We start from the raw sequence: 17,596 nt of genomic DNA, 5'->3' as shown, positions 1-17,596 counted from the left end.
CTCGTAAGCATTAAGCTAACCCTTACCTGCCGTCTGCAGCTCTCCTCCGCAAAAGGTTTGCTGAACCCGCCCGCGGTCACCGGCCGTGCGAAAGGGACCTGGACAGACGCCTGGATGCGGACCCCAGCCCAGGGAAGCAAAGCCGAGGGAGACCGACCCTCCTGCCTCAGTTTCCCCAGTGCCCGTGAGTTGCCCCAAGAGCATTTTTCCCCCCACATATGGTGCAAACCAAGGCTCTGCCAGCAAACCCTTACCGTGCCGGCGATGCCCAGGCCCCAGGCAGCCTCGCCGCTCCCAGCCCCACGTTCCCACCGGGATGGGCAGCACCACGCATCCTGCCAGGCTGGAGGGTCCAGATGCCCCCCCAAGCCAGGAGCCGGCTCCTTGCTGCTTCTCGGGCACGCGGCACAGGGATGCATCCCGGTCTGTGGGGACGGGCTGGCCCCTCCTGGGGATCTTATCGGCAGCTGCCAGGGGCTCCTGCCTGCACCCCGATAAGTGCCGGGGCTCCACATCCCAGGGCTGGGGTGGCCCCAGGGCTGCTTCACCCCCCCCAGCTCCCCTGCAACCTGCTCGGCTCCATCCCAGCAGCGAGACTGGAGCACCCCACAGGACCCCCACAGTGGGACCAGTGTCAGTGCCCCAAATCCTGGCTTTCTGGGAGGGGGCTGCACCCAGGAGAGGTGGGGAAGGGTTCCTGCAAGGAGGGTGCACTGGAGCCGAACCCACTCCCATAAGGAAAATGGGGAGTGCACGGGGTCCCCATTCACCCCCTTGGACAACCCAGGGCTGCTCCCAGCACCCCCAGAGCAGTGGGACACCCCACCCCATACTGGGCCAGGCAGGATCAGCGCCTGGGGCTGAGCCAGGGGAAGGGGAAACAGCATCTCGCACCCCGCTGCTTGGTGCCCTGCAGGGACACTGGGGAAAAAAAGAAAAAATAAATTAAAAAAAAGAAAAAGAACAATTTTATTTTTTCAAACAAGATCTGTAGCAAAGTCACAGTGGTATTTCCATGTCCACTCAGGAGTAAATACACCCCCCCAAAAAAAAATAGAAATAACTTAACTGGAGCTGCAGTTCAGCAGAGACAAACCACGAGTGGCGGAGCCGCAGGCGACGCTGCCGGACCCACGCTCCAGCAGAGCCGGGGGCTCTCCCGAACCGGCACCTCCGCAGCGACCCTCGCTGCTGGGAAATGCCTTGGCACATCTGGGTGCAGCTGCAGCCACCCCACGTCCGCCCCCCCGTCACCCCCACAGCAGGCGGGCAGCTCCGCGCCCCAGCCCCGGAGGTTGAGGGAGCGGAGATGTGCCAGCGGCTGAAAAACGCCGCAGAAGAAGGTGTGAAACCGCGGACGCTCCTGCCCTCGCCCTGGCCCTGGTTAAGAGGCGCTTCACATCCCAGATCGCTGGCGGGCTGCATGGGGCACAGCTTAACCCCTCCTGCAGCCCCCCCAGACCCCAGCGAGGGCTGGGGTCCAGCCACGGCGGGGCTGTCCCCGTGTCCCAGCAGGCAGTGAAGGCAGCAGGGCAGGGAGGAGCCGCAGGTTCGCCCCCAGCCCTGGGGACCCCAGCGTGGGGGGACCCGGCTCGGGGACGAGCGGCACTGGGTGCTGCCCGCTGGGCGACGGGATGGCCGGACCTGGGTGTGAGCCAGCGAGGTGGGGAGGGGGTGGCAGAGCAGCATCCCCCCCCCCAGCCGCACATCCTCCAGCACAAGTCCCCAGGAGCCGGCGCAAAGCCCACCGGTGACCTCCAGCACGAGGACGGTCCCCCCGCCGCAGCCGTCGCGGTGCCGGGACGTGGCGCAGAGCTCCGACACCAACACCGCACGGCGAAGGCACCCGCGAGCACCCCGGTTCGGCTTCGTTCGGGCTCACCCCCAAAAAAGGGCCGGAGCTGTCGAGCACCCCCAGCTCTGCCAAGCCCAGGGCAGCGCTCCGGGATCTTCCCAGCACGGACGGCTTCTTGGGGGTCCCCTCTCCTGCGAGGAGGTGCAGGGAAGCCCCCCCTTTCCTTCCACAGCTCCAGGCCCCTTAAGTGGGGAGATGCTCTTCCAGCAAAGTCTTTTGGGTACCAGCTCCCCCCTGGCCTTTCCCCCCAACCTGGGGCAGGAGGAAGAGGAGGGAGCAGAGGTCGGTCACGTCATGTAGCGGGTGACGGCTCTCAGGGCGTAGAGCAGAGCCGCCTGCATCCGAGCCTCCAGCAAGAGCAGGTTGATGTGCACCTACGCAGGGAGAGCGGGGTCAGGGCCTGGGGGGGGCTCAGCACCCCCCCAACACCCTGCCGGGAGGGGAAGGGATGGGCCAGCACCTTCTCCGAGTGCTTGAAGTGCCTCCAGAACTGCGCGTACATCCGCTTGGTCGTCTTCTCCGGGTAGCAAGCCACCGTCTTGATGTAGATCTTCAAGCTGCGCTCCAGGAGCTGGTTCACCTCCCCGTAGTCGTAGTCGTCGTAGCTGGGGGAGAGAGGAGGGCGCGTTATTCCGGGGACAACCCCTGCCCAGTCGTCCACCCCGGGGTCTGTCCAGACCCCAGCCGAGCCCCGCAACAGCATCGCTTTGCGGCAGTAACGGTCTCACCAGGACCAAGCCGTGGGCTCCCAGGCTGGATCTACCCAGGGCGGAGAGCGGGCTCCGGGGGCGGCTCAGGGACCTACCGGATGCCGAAGACGCAGTGGACGTAGTTCCAGATGGCCCTGCGCAGCATGGACGTGTCCACGCCGCAGTGCATGGCGATGGTGTTGTACGTCAGGTTGTAGACGACCTGGAACTTCTCGTCCAGGAGTTGGCCCACGTCGGGGTAGAGGCGGTTGATCAGCGAGTAGCCGTGGTCCTCCCAGGTGTAATCCTGCCGGAGGAAGGATGCTGGGGTAGGGGGCTTGATGGGGAAATGAGGGGGGGGGGTGTCCCTTCAAAGCCAGCGACATGAGCTGGTGTCTCCACACCATGGTGACCCCCAACAGCTACCAGCAACTGGTTGTGTGGCTCGGGCAGCTCCAGCCTGCTCCCAGCCCTTGGCCCTCGCACCCACGACCCCGGGAACAGCCCCGCTGTCCCCCCTCCAAGACAAGCAGGAGCTGCCACCCAGCAGCGTGCCACCCCTTCCCTCCGACCGGCGTGGGACCGCGGGCACCCACCTGCGCACGGAACGTGGGGGGTGCCTGCTCGCCCCTCCGTGTGAAGTCCTTGTAGCCGAACTCGGGGTCCTCCACGAAGCAGAGGACGTTGGACTGCAGGGAGTGATCCGCAAGATCTAGGAGGCATCACCGCGGCGGCCGTGAGCATCGCGTGACCCCGGAGAGGGCCAGGCCTGCAGCTGGGGGCCTGGTCCTGCTCGTCCCCGCACAGATGCTGGCTCTTCCCCCCCTCCCCGGTGTCTTCCCCAGCCCGTGGGTCCCCAGCACCTCCTCACCCGAGGGAGCCACCAGCAAGCTCTCCGTCTTCTCCAGCTCGAAGCGCGTCGCCATCTCCTCCTGCGTGACCCCCTCCTCCTCCAGCTGGCTTTCCTGCAGCAGCTTCATCCTCTCCATCAGCACCTCCACCTCCCGCACGGCATCCCTGCCCTGGCCAAGCGAACGGCAGAGTCGGCGCTGACCTGGGGTCGAGAAAGGCTGCAAGGCCAGGGCAGCACGAAGCCACTCTCCACACACAGAATCACAGAATCCCAGCATGGTCAGGGTTGGAAGGGCCCTCTGGAGATCCCCCAGCCCAGCCCCCTGCCCAAGCAGGGTCACCCAGAGCAGGCTGCACAGCACCGCATCCAGCCGGGGCTGGAATATCTCCAGAGAAGGAGACTCCACAGCCCCTCTGGGCAGCCTGGGCCAGGGCTCCGTCACCCTCAGAGGGAAGAAGTTCTTCCTCGGGTTCAGCTGGAGCTTCCTCTGCTCCAGTTTGTGCCCGTTGCCCCTTGTCCTGTCACTGGGCACCACTGGAAAGAGTCTGGCCCCATCCTCCTGACCCCCACCCTGCAGATATTTAGAGGCATTTCTAAGGTCCCCTCTCAGCCTTCTCTTCTCCAGGCTGAACAAGCCCAGCTCCCTCAGCCTCTCCTCGTAGGGGAGATGCTCCAGTCCCCTCCTCATCCTCGCAGCCCTCCGCTGGACTCTCTCCAGTAGCTCCTCATCTTTCTTGAACTGGGGAGCCCAGCACTGGACACAGCACTGCAGATGGGGCCTCACCAGGGCAGAGCAGAGGGGGAGGAGAACCTCCCTGACCTGCTGCCCACACTCCTCCTAATGCCTCCCACATCCCTCCTCCTAATACACCCACAGTCCCAGGGCTGCTCCTCAAGGAGCGTTTGCCTCCGGGTTTGTCCCACCTGGACCTTGGTATCTTGTCCCGGGGCTGGGAGGAAGGGGCAGCCCCAAAGCATCTGCTGCTCCCAAAGACCTTGGGGCAACTCCCCGGGGAAGCACCGCAATGCAGCCCAGCACCCCACCATGCGCCCACCCCCCAAGGCAAAGCCCCCCTCCTCACCACTGAGCCCCCCAGGCTGTCGTCAGAGGCAGGGCTGCTGTCGCTGTGGGGCGAGGGGGGCCGGCAGCCGTGCTCCCCGTCCTGCTCCTCCTCGGGGTTGATGCCGCAGCCGAAGACGAAGGAGGCGAGCGAGTGGTAGTGGGTGAGGAGCACCAGCGCCTGCACCAGCTCTGCCAGGGACCAACTGTTCTCCCCCGTCTTCAGCAGCGCCTGCAAGGCACATGGGGCTGGAGAGACCCTCCAGGACCCCCAGCTCGCTGTGCTGTACCCCCCACCCACACCCCACACTGGGGTAAGCGGGGGCAGGGAGACTGGGTGTCTGGGATGTGCCTCCCCCATAAACCAGCCGCTGCCAGCAGGACAGGGGGACAAGTCACCCCCTCCCCATCCCTCGGGAGCTGCACACCCTCCCCTCCAGCTCAGAGACCCCCTCAGCCCTGAAAGGGTTCAACGTGGGGGGCACACGCAGGGATGCGGCCCCTGGGGTCAAGCCCCCCAAAACCAGCGTGTGGTCTGGGGGGTATCTGCGGCGGCAGCATCTGCTCTCACCTCGATGTGCTCCTTGGTGATGAGCCAGGGCCGGTGCGCCAGCAGCTTGTTGATCTCGTTGAGGTTCCTGAGTTTTTGGGGGGCACAGTGCAGCCCCTGCAGCCACGCCGGGTTGCCCCCCACCTGCAGGAACTCCGCCATGTGCAAGCCCACCAGGTAGGAGCACTGGTGCCGGGCTGCTGCCTGCGGGAGAGGCGGGTGGTCAGCCCCAGCGCTGGCTGGGAGACCCCCAACCCTGCTACGAGCCCTTGGAGAAGTCAAGGCAAGGAGCCCACCCATCCTTGGAGGGTTTCCCTAGGGATGAGAGTCCAGGCAGGGGTCTCTGCCTCCCCCCCTCAGTGCTGGTCCCCAGGGTCCTTGAGGGGAGGGATGCTGGGGTACCCTGGGTGGGCACCACGGGGCCAAGCCCAAGGGGGCTTCACTTCCAAGCCTCTGGGACCCCAGCTCCAAGGTGGACCCCATCTGTGGGGTCTCAAATGCTGTCCCACCTCTGGGCTGGGACCCCCCCCACCCCCAGCGACCCCCACCCTCACCATGATGGCGATGTAGTGGCGCTTGTGGTAGGGCAGGGGCCCGTCCATCCGCAGCAGGAGGTACTGGGTCTTCCAGAAGCTGCTGAGATACTGGGGGTGCAGCCCCATCACCATGGTGATGTTGTCCACCCTGCCCGCCGAGACGAAGGCCTCGATGAGGAGCTGGCGCCGGCTGCTCTCCACACCCTCCTGCAGGACCTGCCGGGACGAGGAGAGAAGGGTGATGAAGGGCTTGTGTGCCACAGGCTCCCGCTCCCCCTGACCTGGGGGGAGAACCCCCCCATCCAGCATCCGTGGCCAGCGGGACCCAGGCACCCAGTAGCACCCATCCCCACCGTGTCGGGTGCTCACCTCGCCCGAGGTGCCCAGCCTCCGCCCTGCTGCCCGGTACGGACACCGCCGGCAGCCCCCGCTGCCCAGCTCCCCCCCTCCAGCCCCGGGGGGCGGGGGGTGATGGGGGGTCCCCATGCCGGACCCCGCACGGCGCACACGTCGGGTTGTTTATTTGGGTGCTGGTGTGCAGTGGGGAGGAGATGGGGCTCAGCTCCCCCCCCCCCAGCCTCTCCACCCCCACCGCGGTGACGAAACCACGGTGCTATCTCTGCCGAAGGAGGAACCATCTGGGACGCCGACGCCGGGGGCTGAGATAGGGCTGAGGGTGCCCCGACACGGGGAACCCCGGGGATTCTGGGGCACAGTGTGCTGGGGGGGGGGGGGGGGGGGCAGGGGAGGATGGGGGCTGCAGCCCCTTTGCGGCACAGGGAAAAGACAGCCGTGTTTGGATGGGTGGGGAAACTGAGGCACGGGCAGGGTAGTGACCCGGGGTAGGAAAACACCGGGGTGAAACACCACGACTGCTCCCCCCCATCCTCCAAAACGCGACACGCCCCCCCCGCCGCCACAGCGATACTCCCGGGCTGGGTGACCCTTCCCCATCCCACCCCCCCCTTCCAGCCTCCCCAGCACCCCACTCCAGCTGGGCACTAGCAATTGGGGGGTGGGAATCCTTCCTTCACAGCCCCCCATAGCCCCCACCCAGGGAAGGGGGGGACAGAGGAGCCCAGCAGGGAGGGCAGCACCCACCCAAGACCATCCCCACCGCTCTTACCTCTCCCAGGGGGATGAAGGCGCTGGGACCCCTCCCCAGCTGCCGGGGGACCTTGACCCCTCCGTCCTGGGAAGGAAAAAGCAGGGGCTTCAGCCCGGCCCCGGGGCAGCCGGGAGCCACTGAGCGTCCCCGGGACGAGGGTGGTGACACCGGGACGGGTGACACACGCGGGGGACACGGGGACACGCAGCCATCGCCCCCGCACCCTTGCGTCACGCCGGGCAGCGGCTGACGACACCGGGCGCGGGTGTTGCTCTGCCACGTCAAGACCGAGCCACGAGCACCCCGCTGGGACACCGGGGAGCAGAGACCCCCCCGGGGAGCAGAGACCCCCAGGGACCCCGTTCCTCACCGCCACGGGACCCCAGCGGGGGACCCAGCACCCGGGGAGGGGGGTCTGGGAGCAGCATGGCCATGGCTGCAGCCGGGCGCTGCGCTTCGCCATCACCAGCGTAAATGTGGCACCCGGGGTTCCCGCGAACCCCCCCGGACACAAAACACCCATCAACATCTCCACCATTCCTTCCCCCCCCCCCCCCCCCAAATCCGTTAACGCAGCCACGCCAGCAACGAGCCCACCCGGTCCCAGGGCAGCTGCGGCTCTCTGCACCCCAAGCACAGGGTTCAGCTCATTTTTGACCCCCCCCCCATGCTCCATCTCCCCCCCAGCTCCCCAGGGAAGAGCGTTTCCACGCCATATTTTCTCCAAGCAGATACTTTTCTCCTCTCTGCGGTGGGTGGGGGGCCGGCTGCGCCCAACCAGGGCGCACATGGGGGCAGGGAAGGGGATGCCACAAGCAGGAGTCCCTGTCTGGAGCCCAAAGGGACCAGGACCCCCCCCCACCTCGCTCAGTGCCTACACGGACCCCCCAGCCAGCCCCCCAGCCAAACCGCAAGGATGCAGCAGAGCCCGGATCCCCCCCCCCATCCCACTTTAGCATCCCACCAGCTCGCCAGTTCGCAGTGGTGCGGGGGAAATTCCCCACCCACGGGTGCCAACTGCAGACGGGGGGGGGACACCCAGCCCCCAGAGTTAAAGTAAACCCCCAACACACCTGCAGAGAACCAAGAAGCTGGTTTAAGGCTGGGAGAAAAGAGGGTGGAAAGGGGTCCAGGCACGAGGCAGGAGGTGGGAGGGGAGAGGGGGGGCTGGTGCGTGGCCCCCCCACATACAGGGGGGACGCGGCGCTTGCGTGAAATCAGGAGTGAGACTGGGCAGCCGCACGCCCGCAGCATCGCTTCCTCCACCCGAGGGGGTGCTCAGGACCCCCGCTCCGGGCCCAGCCTCAGCTCCCTGCAGAAACCCCCCCGGTCCCTCTGCCAGCAGGAGCCGGGGTGGGACCCGTCCCCGAGCACAGGCTCGGTCACCTCAGCCGGGGCCTTGGAACGGGTGCCCAGCACCAAGCTTGCAGGCAGGATGCGAGCCCGGGCTCTGCGTCTGCTCGCCTGGGGAGCGGGCAGGGTCTCAGCCCCCCGGGATGCCCACGACCACCCCCCGGCGCACGTCCCCTGTGCAAACCCGGCGGGCAGCAGCGGTGCCAGGGGGAACCGGAGGCAGCAGCCGTGCCCACAGGGTCGGACGCGGCAAAGCGGGGAGCGCCTGCGAGACCACCCGTCAGCCGCCCTGCGCCCGGGCGAGGGCCGGTGACCCCCATCCTCCGCTCCCCACACCACCTCCCTCCACCCGCCGCGGCCGAAGGCTCCCCGGGACGCGCAGGGCACGGCCACCGCTGCCGCACGCCCGTCGCACGGCGGGAGCCCTCCCAAACCCACGGCACCAACGCAGGGAAAAGCAAGCACAGCACCCATCAGCGTTTCCCAAAACTTAGAAGTCTTCAAGAAAAACCAACGGCACGACGGGACGCGCACCTCGCAGCCCATCAGCGGCGGCGAAGCCCACCGGGCAGCTCGGCGGCCCCAAGGGTGCCCTCCCCAGTGCCCAGCGCCGCGCTCCAGGCCGAAACCACGCAGGAGAGGCTCCCGCCGCCGGGATTCACCCACAGGAGATGGGACACGGCACCGGGGGACGGCGGCGGTGGGAGGAGGGTGCCGGGACACACGCAGCCGAGGGTGCCGACGGCAGGAGCACCGAGCACCCGGAGCACCGGGGCAGGGAGACGCTGCTGTGGGGGGCTCCTCCGCGGCGCCGAGCCCCGGGGCTGCAACCCAGCTTCACCGCGAGAGACACCGGAGCTGGGCACAGCCCCGGCGATGGTGGGTGCCAACCGCCTCCGAGCCCGGAGCGAGGCGGTGGGTGCTGCCCAGCTCCCTCTCCCCACGGGGAAGGGGCGTGGGGTGGCACGAGGTGACGACGACGCAGCCGCCAGCGCGGCCACGCGCTCCCCACGTGCCGGGCGGGGGGGGTCACGGCGTGGCGCGGGGTCTCACCAGCACCGGGCTGCAGCCGCGCCAACCACGCCAGCAGCACCCGCGTCCACCGGCTCACACGGGATGCTCCTGCCCCGCGTCACCACGGAAGCGAGAGCGGGGTGACGGCGGGGTGACGGCGGGGCTCGTGCCATCGCGGCTCCGCGCTGACTCACGGTTTCGGCAGAAAGAGCTTCTGCGGTGCTCCAAGGGACAGCGACGGAGAGACCCCGGCAGGGAAACCCCCAGGGCGGCGAGGGCAGGAGTGCCAACGCCGATGGCAGCGAGGAGCCCGGCCAGCCCCGCCGCCGCTCGCTGACAGCTCAGGGTGACCTCTGAGGGGGCATTTTCATGTCGCACGCAGAGGCTCGTTCTGTTTTGCTGCATGAAGCCACCCTCAGGGATGCCGCAGTTAACCCTCGCCACCCTGCCACCGGGCTGGGAATCACCTCCTGCTCCCGCTGTTGGGGAAACTGAGGCACGGAGCGACGCGGTGAGCCGTGCCAGCCGCGCAACCCGCTCCCTCACAGGCGGAGGGTCCTGACGGAGACACGGGGGGAGGATTTAATCCCCCGGGAGCGGGAAGTCGGGCGTGCTGAGCAGCGAGTCCCCCCCCAGCGCCACTGCCAGTGCTTAGTCAGGTGGTGGAGAATCATTCCCGATAAGGCAAGGTTGAACAAACACCGGTGCGTTTGCCCCCCGTAACCGGGCTGGAGGCTGTGCCGGGGGCGAGCGCAGCGCCGGGGCTCGGCCCCGCTGATGCACAGAGCCCACGGGCAAGCGCAGCCCCCTCGGCATGAGCCGCTCTCACAGAATCCCAGCATGGTCGGGGTTGGCAGGGACCTCTGTGGGTCACCCAGCCCAACCCCTGCCCAAGCAGGGTCACCCAGAGCAGGCTGCACAGCACCGCGTCCAGGCAGGGCTGGAATATCTCCAGAGAAGGAGACTCCACAACCTCCCTGGGCAGCCTGGGCCAGGGCTCCGTCACCCTCAGAGGGAAGAAGTTCTTCCTCGGGTTCAGTTGGAGCTTCCTCTGCTTCAGTTTGTGCCCGTTGCCCCTTGTCCTGGCGCTGGGCACCACTGGGAAGAGTCTGGCCCCGTCCTCCTGACCCCCACCCTCCGGCGTGAGGGCAAGGGGAGCCCCGCATCCCACCCCGCCTCATCCCGCCAACCCGGAGAAGAGCGAACCCCACTGCCACATCACAAGGGGACAAAACCGGGGTGTCGTCACCAGTGGGTGCAAACCCCCCAGCCCACGGAGTTCCAGCGGCAGTTGCCAGATGCTGGCAGGATCCCCACCACCGATGTCCTTCCCCCCATTTCAGGCCAGGAGCAGCAGCATGGGGGGGCTCCCCCAGCGGCACCGCTCCCTGGGGTCTCTCCCACCCCCTGTCCCGGAGTTTCCAGCTCCCGGCAGTGACCGTCCCCGCGGCTACGCCGAGGCGGCACGGCTGCTTGGGGACCCACCGGCTCCCCACAAGCTGCAGAGCAACCCCGCTCTCCCGGGGAAACCCGGGGGAAGGGGGACGCAGGAGCAAGGGGAAAACTGCACAGGCTTTTTCGGAGAGGAAAATGAGTCTCACAAATGGGGGCAATTCCCAGCTTTTCAGGAAACTCAGCAGGTCTGAGCACTGAAGTTGCTGACGGGCCCGATTGCCTGGGGGGGCAGGGGGGTCCTGCCACGCTCCACGGACGCCGCTGGGCTCCGGTTTCGCATGCCGGACCCCAACAGCAACAGCCCCGGGCGAGACGAGGGGTCTCGCAGAGCGCTGGGTTGATGGGGAGGGACAGCAGAGAGACCCCGCACTCGGCCCGGGAACGGCAGCACGAGCCAAACGACCTGTTGGAGCCCCCCAGCCCTGCATCCCCCACCCCCGTGGGCACCCCCACCGCCAGCCCCTGCCTCAGTTTCCCCTGCCGACCCACACCTCGGGCAGGACCCCTGCCCGGCTCCTGGCCACGCCGCAGCTCCTGAAGGGTTCCGGAGACCCCGAGATCCCCCCGTCCAGCCCCCCCCTGCCCGGCCAGGGCCACCCCCTCCCCAGCCTGGCCCCGACGTGTCCCCGCTTGTCCCCCCCCTGCAGCCGGCCGAGGAGGGGTGGCCCCGGGTGGACAGCGATCCCCGGGCGGTGGGGGGCACCGCGGCAGCACCCCAGCCCGTCTCGATTGGGGTGGGGGGGCGATGCGGAGCCCCTTACCTCGCCGCCCCGCGGGGCCCCGCAGCCCCGGCACCGCTCCAGCCCCGCGGGGGGGCACGGCGAGCCGGCCACCAGCATGACAGCGCGGGGGCTGCGCCGAGGAAGCGGCCCCGGGGGGAGTGGGGGGGGTCCCCGGACACCCCCGGGGTCCCGAACCCGCGGCCGAACCCTCCGCGCCCGATCCACTTTCATAGAGGTGGTTGGAGGAAACCACGCCCCCTCCCCGTCTCGCCCAATGGCAAAACGGGGGCGAGGCCAACCCGCCTCCATTAGCCAATAGGGCGCGGCGGCGCGGGGGTGCCGGGAGTTGTAGTTCGCCGCGGGCCCCCGGGCTCGCTGCGGGGTGGGGCCGCCGGGCGCGAAGCCTGCGAGGCTTGGGGACCCCCGTGCAGCGTGACCCCCCCTCCCCCCCCCCGGCCGGGCTCCGGGGAGCCCCGCACTGCCGCGTGCATCCTCCTCCTCCTCCGAAGAAGAAGGCCAGGATCCCTCTGCGCGGCCCCGAGCCCTCCACACGGAACATGGCTCCCGTGGCCACGGGGAAGGGCGAGCGGATGGCGGAGGCACCCGAGGAGCCGGCGCGCGTTGACGGGCAGCGGAGTTTGTCCGGACGGCTCGGCTGCCCTGCACTTACCTTGGGGACGGGGCCCATCGCCTGGCCGCGGGTGGCCATGAGCTGGGTGTCCCTCCCTGCCACCCCCGCTGCACCCCGAGGCTTCGCACCGGGCGGTTCGCTCAACCCGGCGCCGAAGAGCCCCGAGAGTGAGCCCCGAGAGTCACCGAGCAGCTTTCCCCTCCGTCCCCTCCCCGACGTACGGCCCCGGCCATTTGAATAACAAACACCAATAAAAGTAAGGGGGGAAAAACCCCCCAATAACCCGAGGACGCGGTCGCAGACAGCGGCTCCGATAACGACCCGGTGCTGCTCGACAGCCCGCACGTGGCAAAGTCCAGCGAGCAGCAGCCGCTGCACAAACAACTCAGGTTTCGCCTGGCAACGGGCTCCTCCGGCTCGGGCCCCGCGCTCCTGCCGACTCCGCGACCGCGTCCGCACGCCTCGGCGCGCGCGGTGCCGGCGGCGCAGCCAACGGACGGCACGCCGCGGCGCGCTGGCGGCTGCACCCGAGCGAGCGTCCGATGGCCCCGGCTGGCTGCTCCCTCTGCTCGTCCCCGTCCCGCAGCCGGCGAACACCCCGGGCTATTTTTAGGGGTGTTTCGCAAGCGCGGCTCTGCACCGAGGACAGGAGGTCTGGGCAGCTCCGGCCACCCCGAGGTGCCTGTTTCTGTATCTGCCCTCGTGTCACTCGAGGGGAACAATCTGGGGTTTTAATTGCATCTGATCCCAGGTCCAGGCTGTGCCTGCTCCGGGGGGAACCCGGGGGATGCCGGTTCAGCCCCTGTCACCCCCGTGCAGCTCCATCGCCAGCGCCTTTGGCCATGTCACACCGCGCCGGGAGTCCCGGGCAAGAGCCCCGATGCTGCCCGGTCCCCGCACCGGGGCTGCAGCGGCCCGAGGCCAAGGAGCTCCGCGTTTGCTCCGGCTGCAGACGTCAGCCCGGAGAGGAAAAGCTGCCTCTCGCTCTGCAGCAGCAAAGGCAACACTGTGCAAGGAAAGCGAGGGGGGGGCTGCCTCTGTTCTCCCCTTTGTGCCCCCCCAAAAGCTCCGGACATGAGGGGGTACAGGCGGAGATGGACCTGAGGACGCCGAGGCTGTGAATATGCATCAGGCCGTGGTTCAGCAGGAGAGACAGGCTGGGGATGCTGCCAAATATTGAATATAAAAATACCCCTGCAGAAGAAGCCGAGGGCCGTGCCAGAAGGACATCTGCCCCGGAGCCAGCAGGGCTGGCCACCGCCGCGGCCGCTGCGTGCGGAGCAGGGGCGAGGGGCTGAGCGCGGCCGCAGAGCCGGGCAGTGGGCTCGCTCGGCGATGCGGGGCAGCGCGCGATGCCCCATCTGCTCTGCAGCCCCGGCCGATCGGAGGCAGCCGGCACGTTACCCGCCGGCTCAGCACTTCTGGCTGTTTGCAGAGCTCCTGCCCGCACAGCAGCCGGCTCAGGCTGTCGGCAGCGTCTCCCTACGTGTGGAGACCAGCCTGGCACAGGGAGATGACCTGCCACCACCCCCAAGCTGCCCAGGAGAAGGACGCTGTGTGCCAGGAACGGGCGATGCCAGGCAGTGCCAAAGCATCTTCAGTATCTCAAGTCCTTTTGCTCCACAAGCCTCACCCAAGAGCACTTAAGGTCTCATCTTCTGTCCCAATTTGAGCTCAGCAGCGCTCGTTCTTCAAGGGAATAAAACTGCAGGAGGGTTTCTCCGTGCTGGCTCACCCACAGGGCTTTGCTCGGGCACACAGTGGCATTACAGCTGGGCTCCTTACAACATCCATCGAAAAAAGGGCAGCAAAGGGGAGGCAAAATATCCTCGAGAGAGGAACCGAAGATCTGAACCCCAACACCCCGTTTCCAGGAACGCCGATCACGGGAACCATGGAACAGCTCGGTAATTAGCTGGGGACTGACGGCGCCCTGGTCATCGAGACGCTGACCGCACCAGTCCGTGGCTGGAGTTGAAAGCTGAGCAGGAAGGCCAGACTGATTGCTGAAGGTAAGTCACCTTCGAGCAGACAGCAGGGTTGGCTGGGGACAGCCGTCACCTCGCCTTCTGGTCCTTCACCAGCCCAGTGCTTTCGGCCAGCCCAAAGCCCGAGGGCACAGGGAAGCAGCAGGGACGGCGCGGGGAGCGACGGGGGCATCCGGAGCGGGGAGGACGTGCTCCGTGGTTTAAGGGTTTCCTTGCCTCACGTGCTCTGCTCCTGTCCGCAGACCGGGAGCTGAACCGCCCGCGCGCGGCTGGTCACCCCGCACCTCCCCACTGACAGCCTCCGGTGGGAAAACCGCAGCCGTGGGGTGCGGGGCGAATACCCGAGCATTTGTGGGGTGCAGAAGGGAATTCCTCTGCAGCCACCTCGCTTGGAGCCACGGAGGGAAGGGAACCCCCGATGTGGTCCCCAGGAGGAGCTGCAGGACCTCGCTCCGTCAGGATTTCTGCACCACAGGCAGACGGATGGGGCTACAGCTGCGTAAACACATTAGAAACAGTGGTGTGTACTGGTTTGTACTGGTGAGTGATCCACGTTGCTCTGGTGCCTCTGGGAATAGCAGCGGGAGGGAGCTGCTATCCCCACGTGCTCCAGGAACGTGGACCGCTGGTCCGGCACTGGGAAGGACGAGGGTTACAGCCAAACCACCTTCGGACTCCTGGACTTCCAGAGATTTCCTCTGGAAGCAGGCAAAGGGCAGCCGAGTTTCCTTCATGGCAACCTCAGGCCAAAGCCCCATCCCGGCGGAGCAGGTCTCACGGCTGCGCCAGCTTCGCCCCCGTAGCAGATGAGGTCGGTAGGCAAGGCTGAACGTTCCCCACCCCTAAATCCCCCCTTGCTTTCCGCAGGGCTCCCAACCGCCTCAGAAGCACCCACCGCTCCCTCCATGGGCGCTGCGAGGAGCCCGGTCTTGATTCAGGTCTCTGCTGGGCTCCTCTCGCTGCCCTCCCTCACCTCCAGCACAAGGCTTGCGCTCACCTCTCCTGGCTCAGCTAAAAACGCACCTTACCGAAGCTTTAAAGGATTTAAAAATCCTTAGCGGTGTTTTTTATAAAGACAATTTTAAAGCCTGCTGCCCCCAGGGCGTGCTGCCTGAGCCAGCGCTCCCAGAAAGCCCCAGCAATTAGGGAGGAATGGTGTTTGTGGGTAATTACCGGCTGGTTAAGTCGCTTTACATCTGCTGGGGCTTTGCTTCTGCTGTGGGTACAGGCCGTCAGGCTGCAAAACGCTTTATGTTCATTCGCGTACTGAAGTTTCAAGTCCTTGCCAGGGGCCCTGCAAGTTTGGAAAGGAGATATTTATTCAAGTAATAACTTAAAAAAAACCCCAAACTAATGCTCTGGGTTAGCAGATCTCAAGAAATGCTTTGCAAGAGGTTTTCGTTGTGCCCTGAACACCCAGCCACCCCAGGTCAGCGCTCGGGGAACTCTGAGGTTCTGCATCTTCAGGAGAGATTTCTGCTGGGAGCAGGCAAGGGGCAGCCAAGCACCAACTCACCTGAAACGAGTGAGGCAGGGAAAAACACTGGTCAAAACCTGGAAGTCTCATCTTCGACCCTGGTTTCAATACTAGCAGGTGGCTGAGATCAGTATGCAACATTTGAGTGCATTCAGTTACTGTCAAAACCATGTTTTCCTAAAGCTTTCAAATAGAAATAAAGCAATCACAACTAAAAACAAGTGGGAAAAAAATCCTTCTGCAAACATTCAAGCTGCTTTCGAAGCAGCGGATAAACCGCAGAGAGAAGGAAGCGTGTGCTCGCAGATAACGGCGGGAGCCGGCCATTTCATCCCCAAGGTCTGGCTGGGAATTGCAAACATTGCCCCCGGCCCCTTTGAACTCCTCGGCGCAGCTCTGCCGGGTCCCTCGGAGACACGGCGCGAGGATCCCCGGCTGGGGGCAGCTCTGCCCGCTGACGGAGCCCAGCCTTTGGCAAACCAGCGCCCGTCCGTCTCCGACCCGCGGTACGCAGGAGAACCGGGCGTGTCCGGTGAAGTGCCCTGCGAGCGCTGGGCACCACTGGCACAATTCAGCAGCGCTCGGCGGGGAAGAGGTGCTGAGCTCACCTTCCAGCACAGGGCGAGCCTTCCACGCGGCAGTCGTGGCTGGCCGCGAGCTTGTGATTTATCATAGAATGGTTTGGGTTGGAAGGGACCTTAAAATCATCTCATTCCAACCCCCTGCCATGAGCAGGGACATCTTCCACCAGCCCAGGGTGCTCCCAGCCCCATCCAACCTGGCCTTGAGCACTGCCAGGGAGGGGGCAGCCACAGCTTCTCTGGGCAGCCTGGGCCAGGGCCTCACCACCCTCAGGGGGAAGAATTTCTTCCCAGTATCTAATCCAACTCTCCCCTCTTTCAGCTTGAAGCCATTCCCCCTTGTCCTATCACTCCGTGCCCTTGTAAAAAGTCCCTCTCCATCTTTCTTCTAAGCCCCCTTTAAGCATTGGCAGCTGCTCGAAGGTCTCCCCGCAGCCTTCTCTTCCCCAGGCTGAGCAGCCCCAGCTCTCCCAGCCTTTCCTCCCAGCAGAGGGGTTCCAGCCCTCGGATCATTGCTGGGGCCTCCTCTGGCCCCACTCCCACAGCTCCAGCTCTGTCCTGTGCTGAGGGCTCCAGAGCTGGACGCAGGACTCCTGGGGGGTCTCAGCAGAGCGGGGCAGAGGGGCAGAATCCCCTCCCTGGCCCTGTGCCCACGCTGCTGGGGATGCAGCCCAGGGCACGGTTGGCCTTGTGGGCTGTGAGCATTGAGGCACCTCCATCTGAAAAAGAGCCTACGGAGAAGGGACGAGGAGCTGCTCGAGGCCACAAATGCCCAGCTCCAGAAGCCTCCAAGCCAACCGGCGCAAAGGACACCCTCACCCAACCACGCTGGTTTTGCACCCTCTCCCCACAGAATCATTGGAGTTGGAAGAGACCTCCAAGATCACCAAGTCCAACCATCAAATCTAGGGAAGTAGCCCCAGTTTTTGGTCTGATGCAGCGCGAGCACGAGGCGTCGCCCTGCACCACAGTAACCAGCGAGGCTGCGATGGGTGCAGCGCTTCGGAGAGCCCTCCCTTGCCAGGGCTCTCGGCTAGGTCAGGGGCTGAAACCCGGCAAACCCGGGATGAAAATTCTGACCAGCGCACACGAACCTCTGCTCTCACAGGCATGGGAAGCCAAAGAGATCGGAAGAGTAACAAAGAGACTGGAAGAAGAACAGAGACTGGAAGAATGGCACTGATGAGAAAGATCTCACAGAAACTGTTTTTCTTCCCCACATTTAACTATGAATTTGGGTGTTTGTCACAACTCACACTTCCCAGAAAAATGGCTATTTTCTGTACACAGCTCCGGGATTTGAAAAATATAATATGGAAAGGTTATTCTGAGCTGGAAAAGCTGTTGTGGTGTTCCATCAGAGCTAGGTCTGCCTTCTCCCACCCTGCACTACGGGCAGCGCGCTGGGAACAGACGCTCGAGGACACGGCAGCTCCTCTGCCCCGCAAGAGGCAAGCACGGCGTGCCACAGCGCGGCTCCTCGCCCCGGGAGGCTGCGCCGACGGCAGACGAGGAAAGCACATGTCCAAATGGAAACCTCCGGAGAGTTTTTCACTACCAAATTTCTGCTGGAAAATGAGAAGCTTTAAAAAGAAAACAAAAACAAAACCCCAAACCTGTTTTCCCTCTGGACTCGTGGCTGAGAGAAGGGGACGACTTCAGAGACACCAGCGGTGGTTACTCACCTCGTTTGCCTCTATGTTAAAAGAACGAACCCCCTCATC

At 65.6% G+C, this 17,596-nt stretch overlaps 1 protein-coding gene across 1 annotated transcript; it reads right to left on the bottom strand.

Annotated features, from left to right (window-relative positions):
* Positions 1 to 2,050: 2,050 nt before the first annotated feature.
* Positions 2,051 to 11,397, bottom strand: SESN2 (sestrin 2). Its single transcript, XM_075437753.1, has 10 exons — positions 11,235 to 11,397; positions 6,670 to 6,735; positions 5,562 to 5,759; positions 5,029 to 5,211; positions 4,480 to 4,689; positions 3,416 to 3,566; positions 3,141 to 3,256; positions 2,661 to 2,851; positions 2,316 to 2,460; positions 2,051 to 2,229 (listed from the first exon to the last, which is right to left on the bottom strand). Exons 1-10 carry the CDS (start codon positions 11,310 to 11,312, stop codon positions 2,143 to 2,145), a joined length of 1,425 nt encoding a protein of 474 aa, XP_075293868.1. The 5' UTR covers positions 11,313 to 11,397; the 3' UTR covers positions 2,051 to 2,142.
* Between the last annotated feature and the right edge of the window lie 6,199 nt (positions 11,398 to 17,596).

The sequence above is a fragment of the Opisthocomus hoazin genome, chromosome 17 (genome assembly GCF_030867145.1).
Source record: "Opisthocomus hoazin isolate bOpiHoa1 chromosome 17, bOpiHoa1.hap1, whole genome shotgun sequence".
Taxonomy (NCBI): Eukaryota; Metazoa; Chordata; class Aves; order Opisthocomiformes; family Opisthocomidae; genus Opisthocomus; species Opisthocomus hoazin.
The sequence above is the reverse complement of the archived record's forward strand: the minus strand, read 5'-3'. Positions and strand labels throughout refer to the sequence as shown.

Bases quoted from the DNA above. Each gene is read 5' to 3' on its own strand.
- SESN2 (XM_075437753.1), bottom strand. From the start codon at position 11,312: ATGCTGGTGGCCGGCTCGCCGTGCCCCCCCGCGGGGCTGGAGCGGTGC. The intron at 4,690-5,028 runs GTGAGAGCAGAT...TGTGCCTTGCAG, and splicing joins TCACCAAGGAGCACATCGAG to GCGCTGCTGAAGACGGGGGA. The intron at 3,257-3,415 runs GTGAGGAGGTGC...GATGCCTCCTAG, and splicing joins CTTGCTGGTGGCTCCCTCGG to ATCTTGCGGATCACTCCCTG.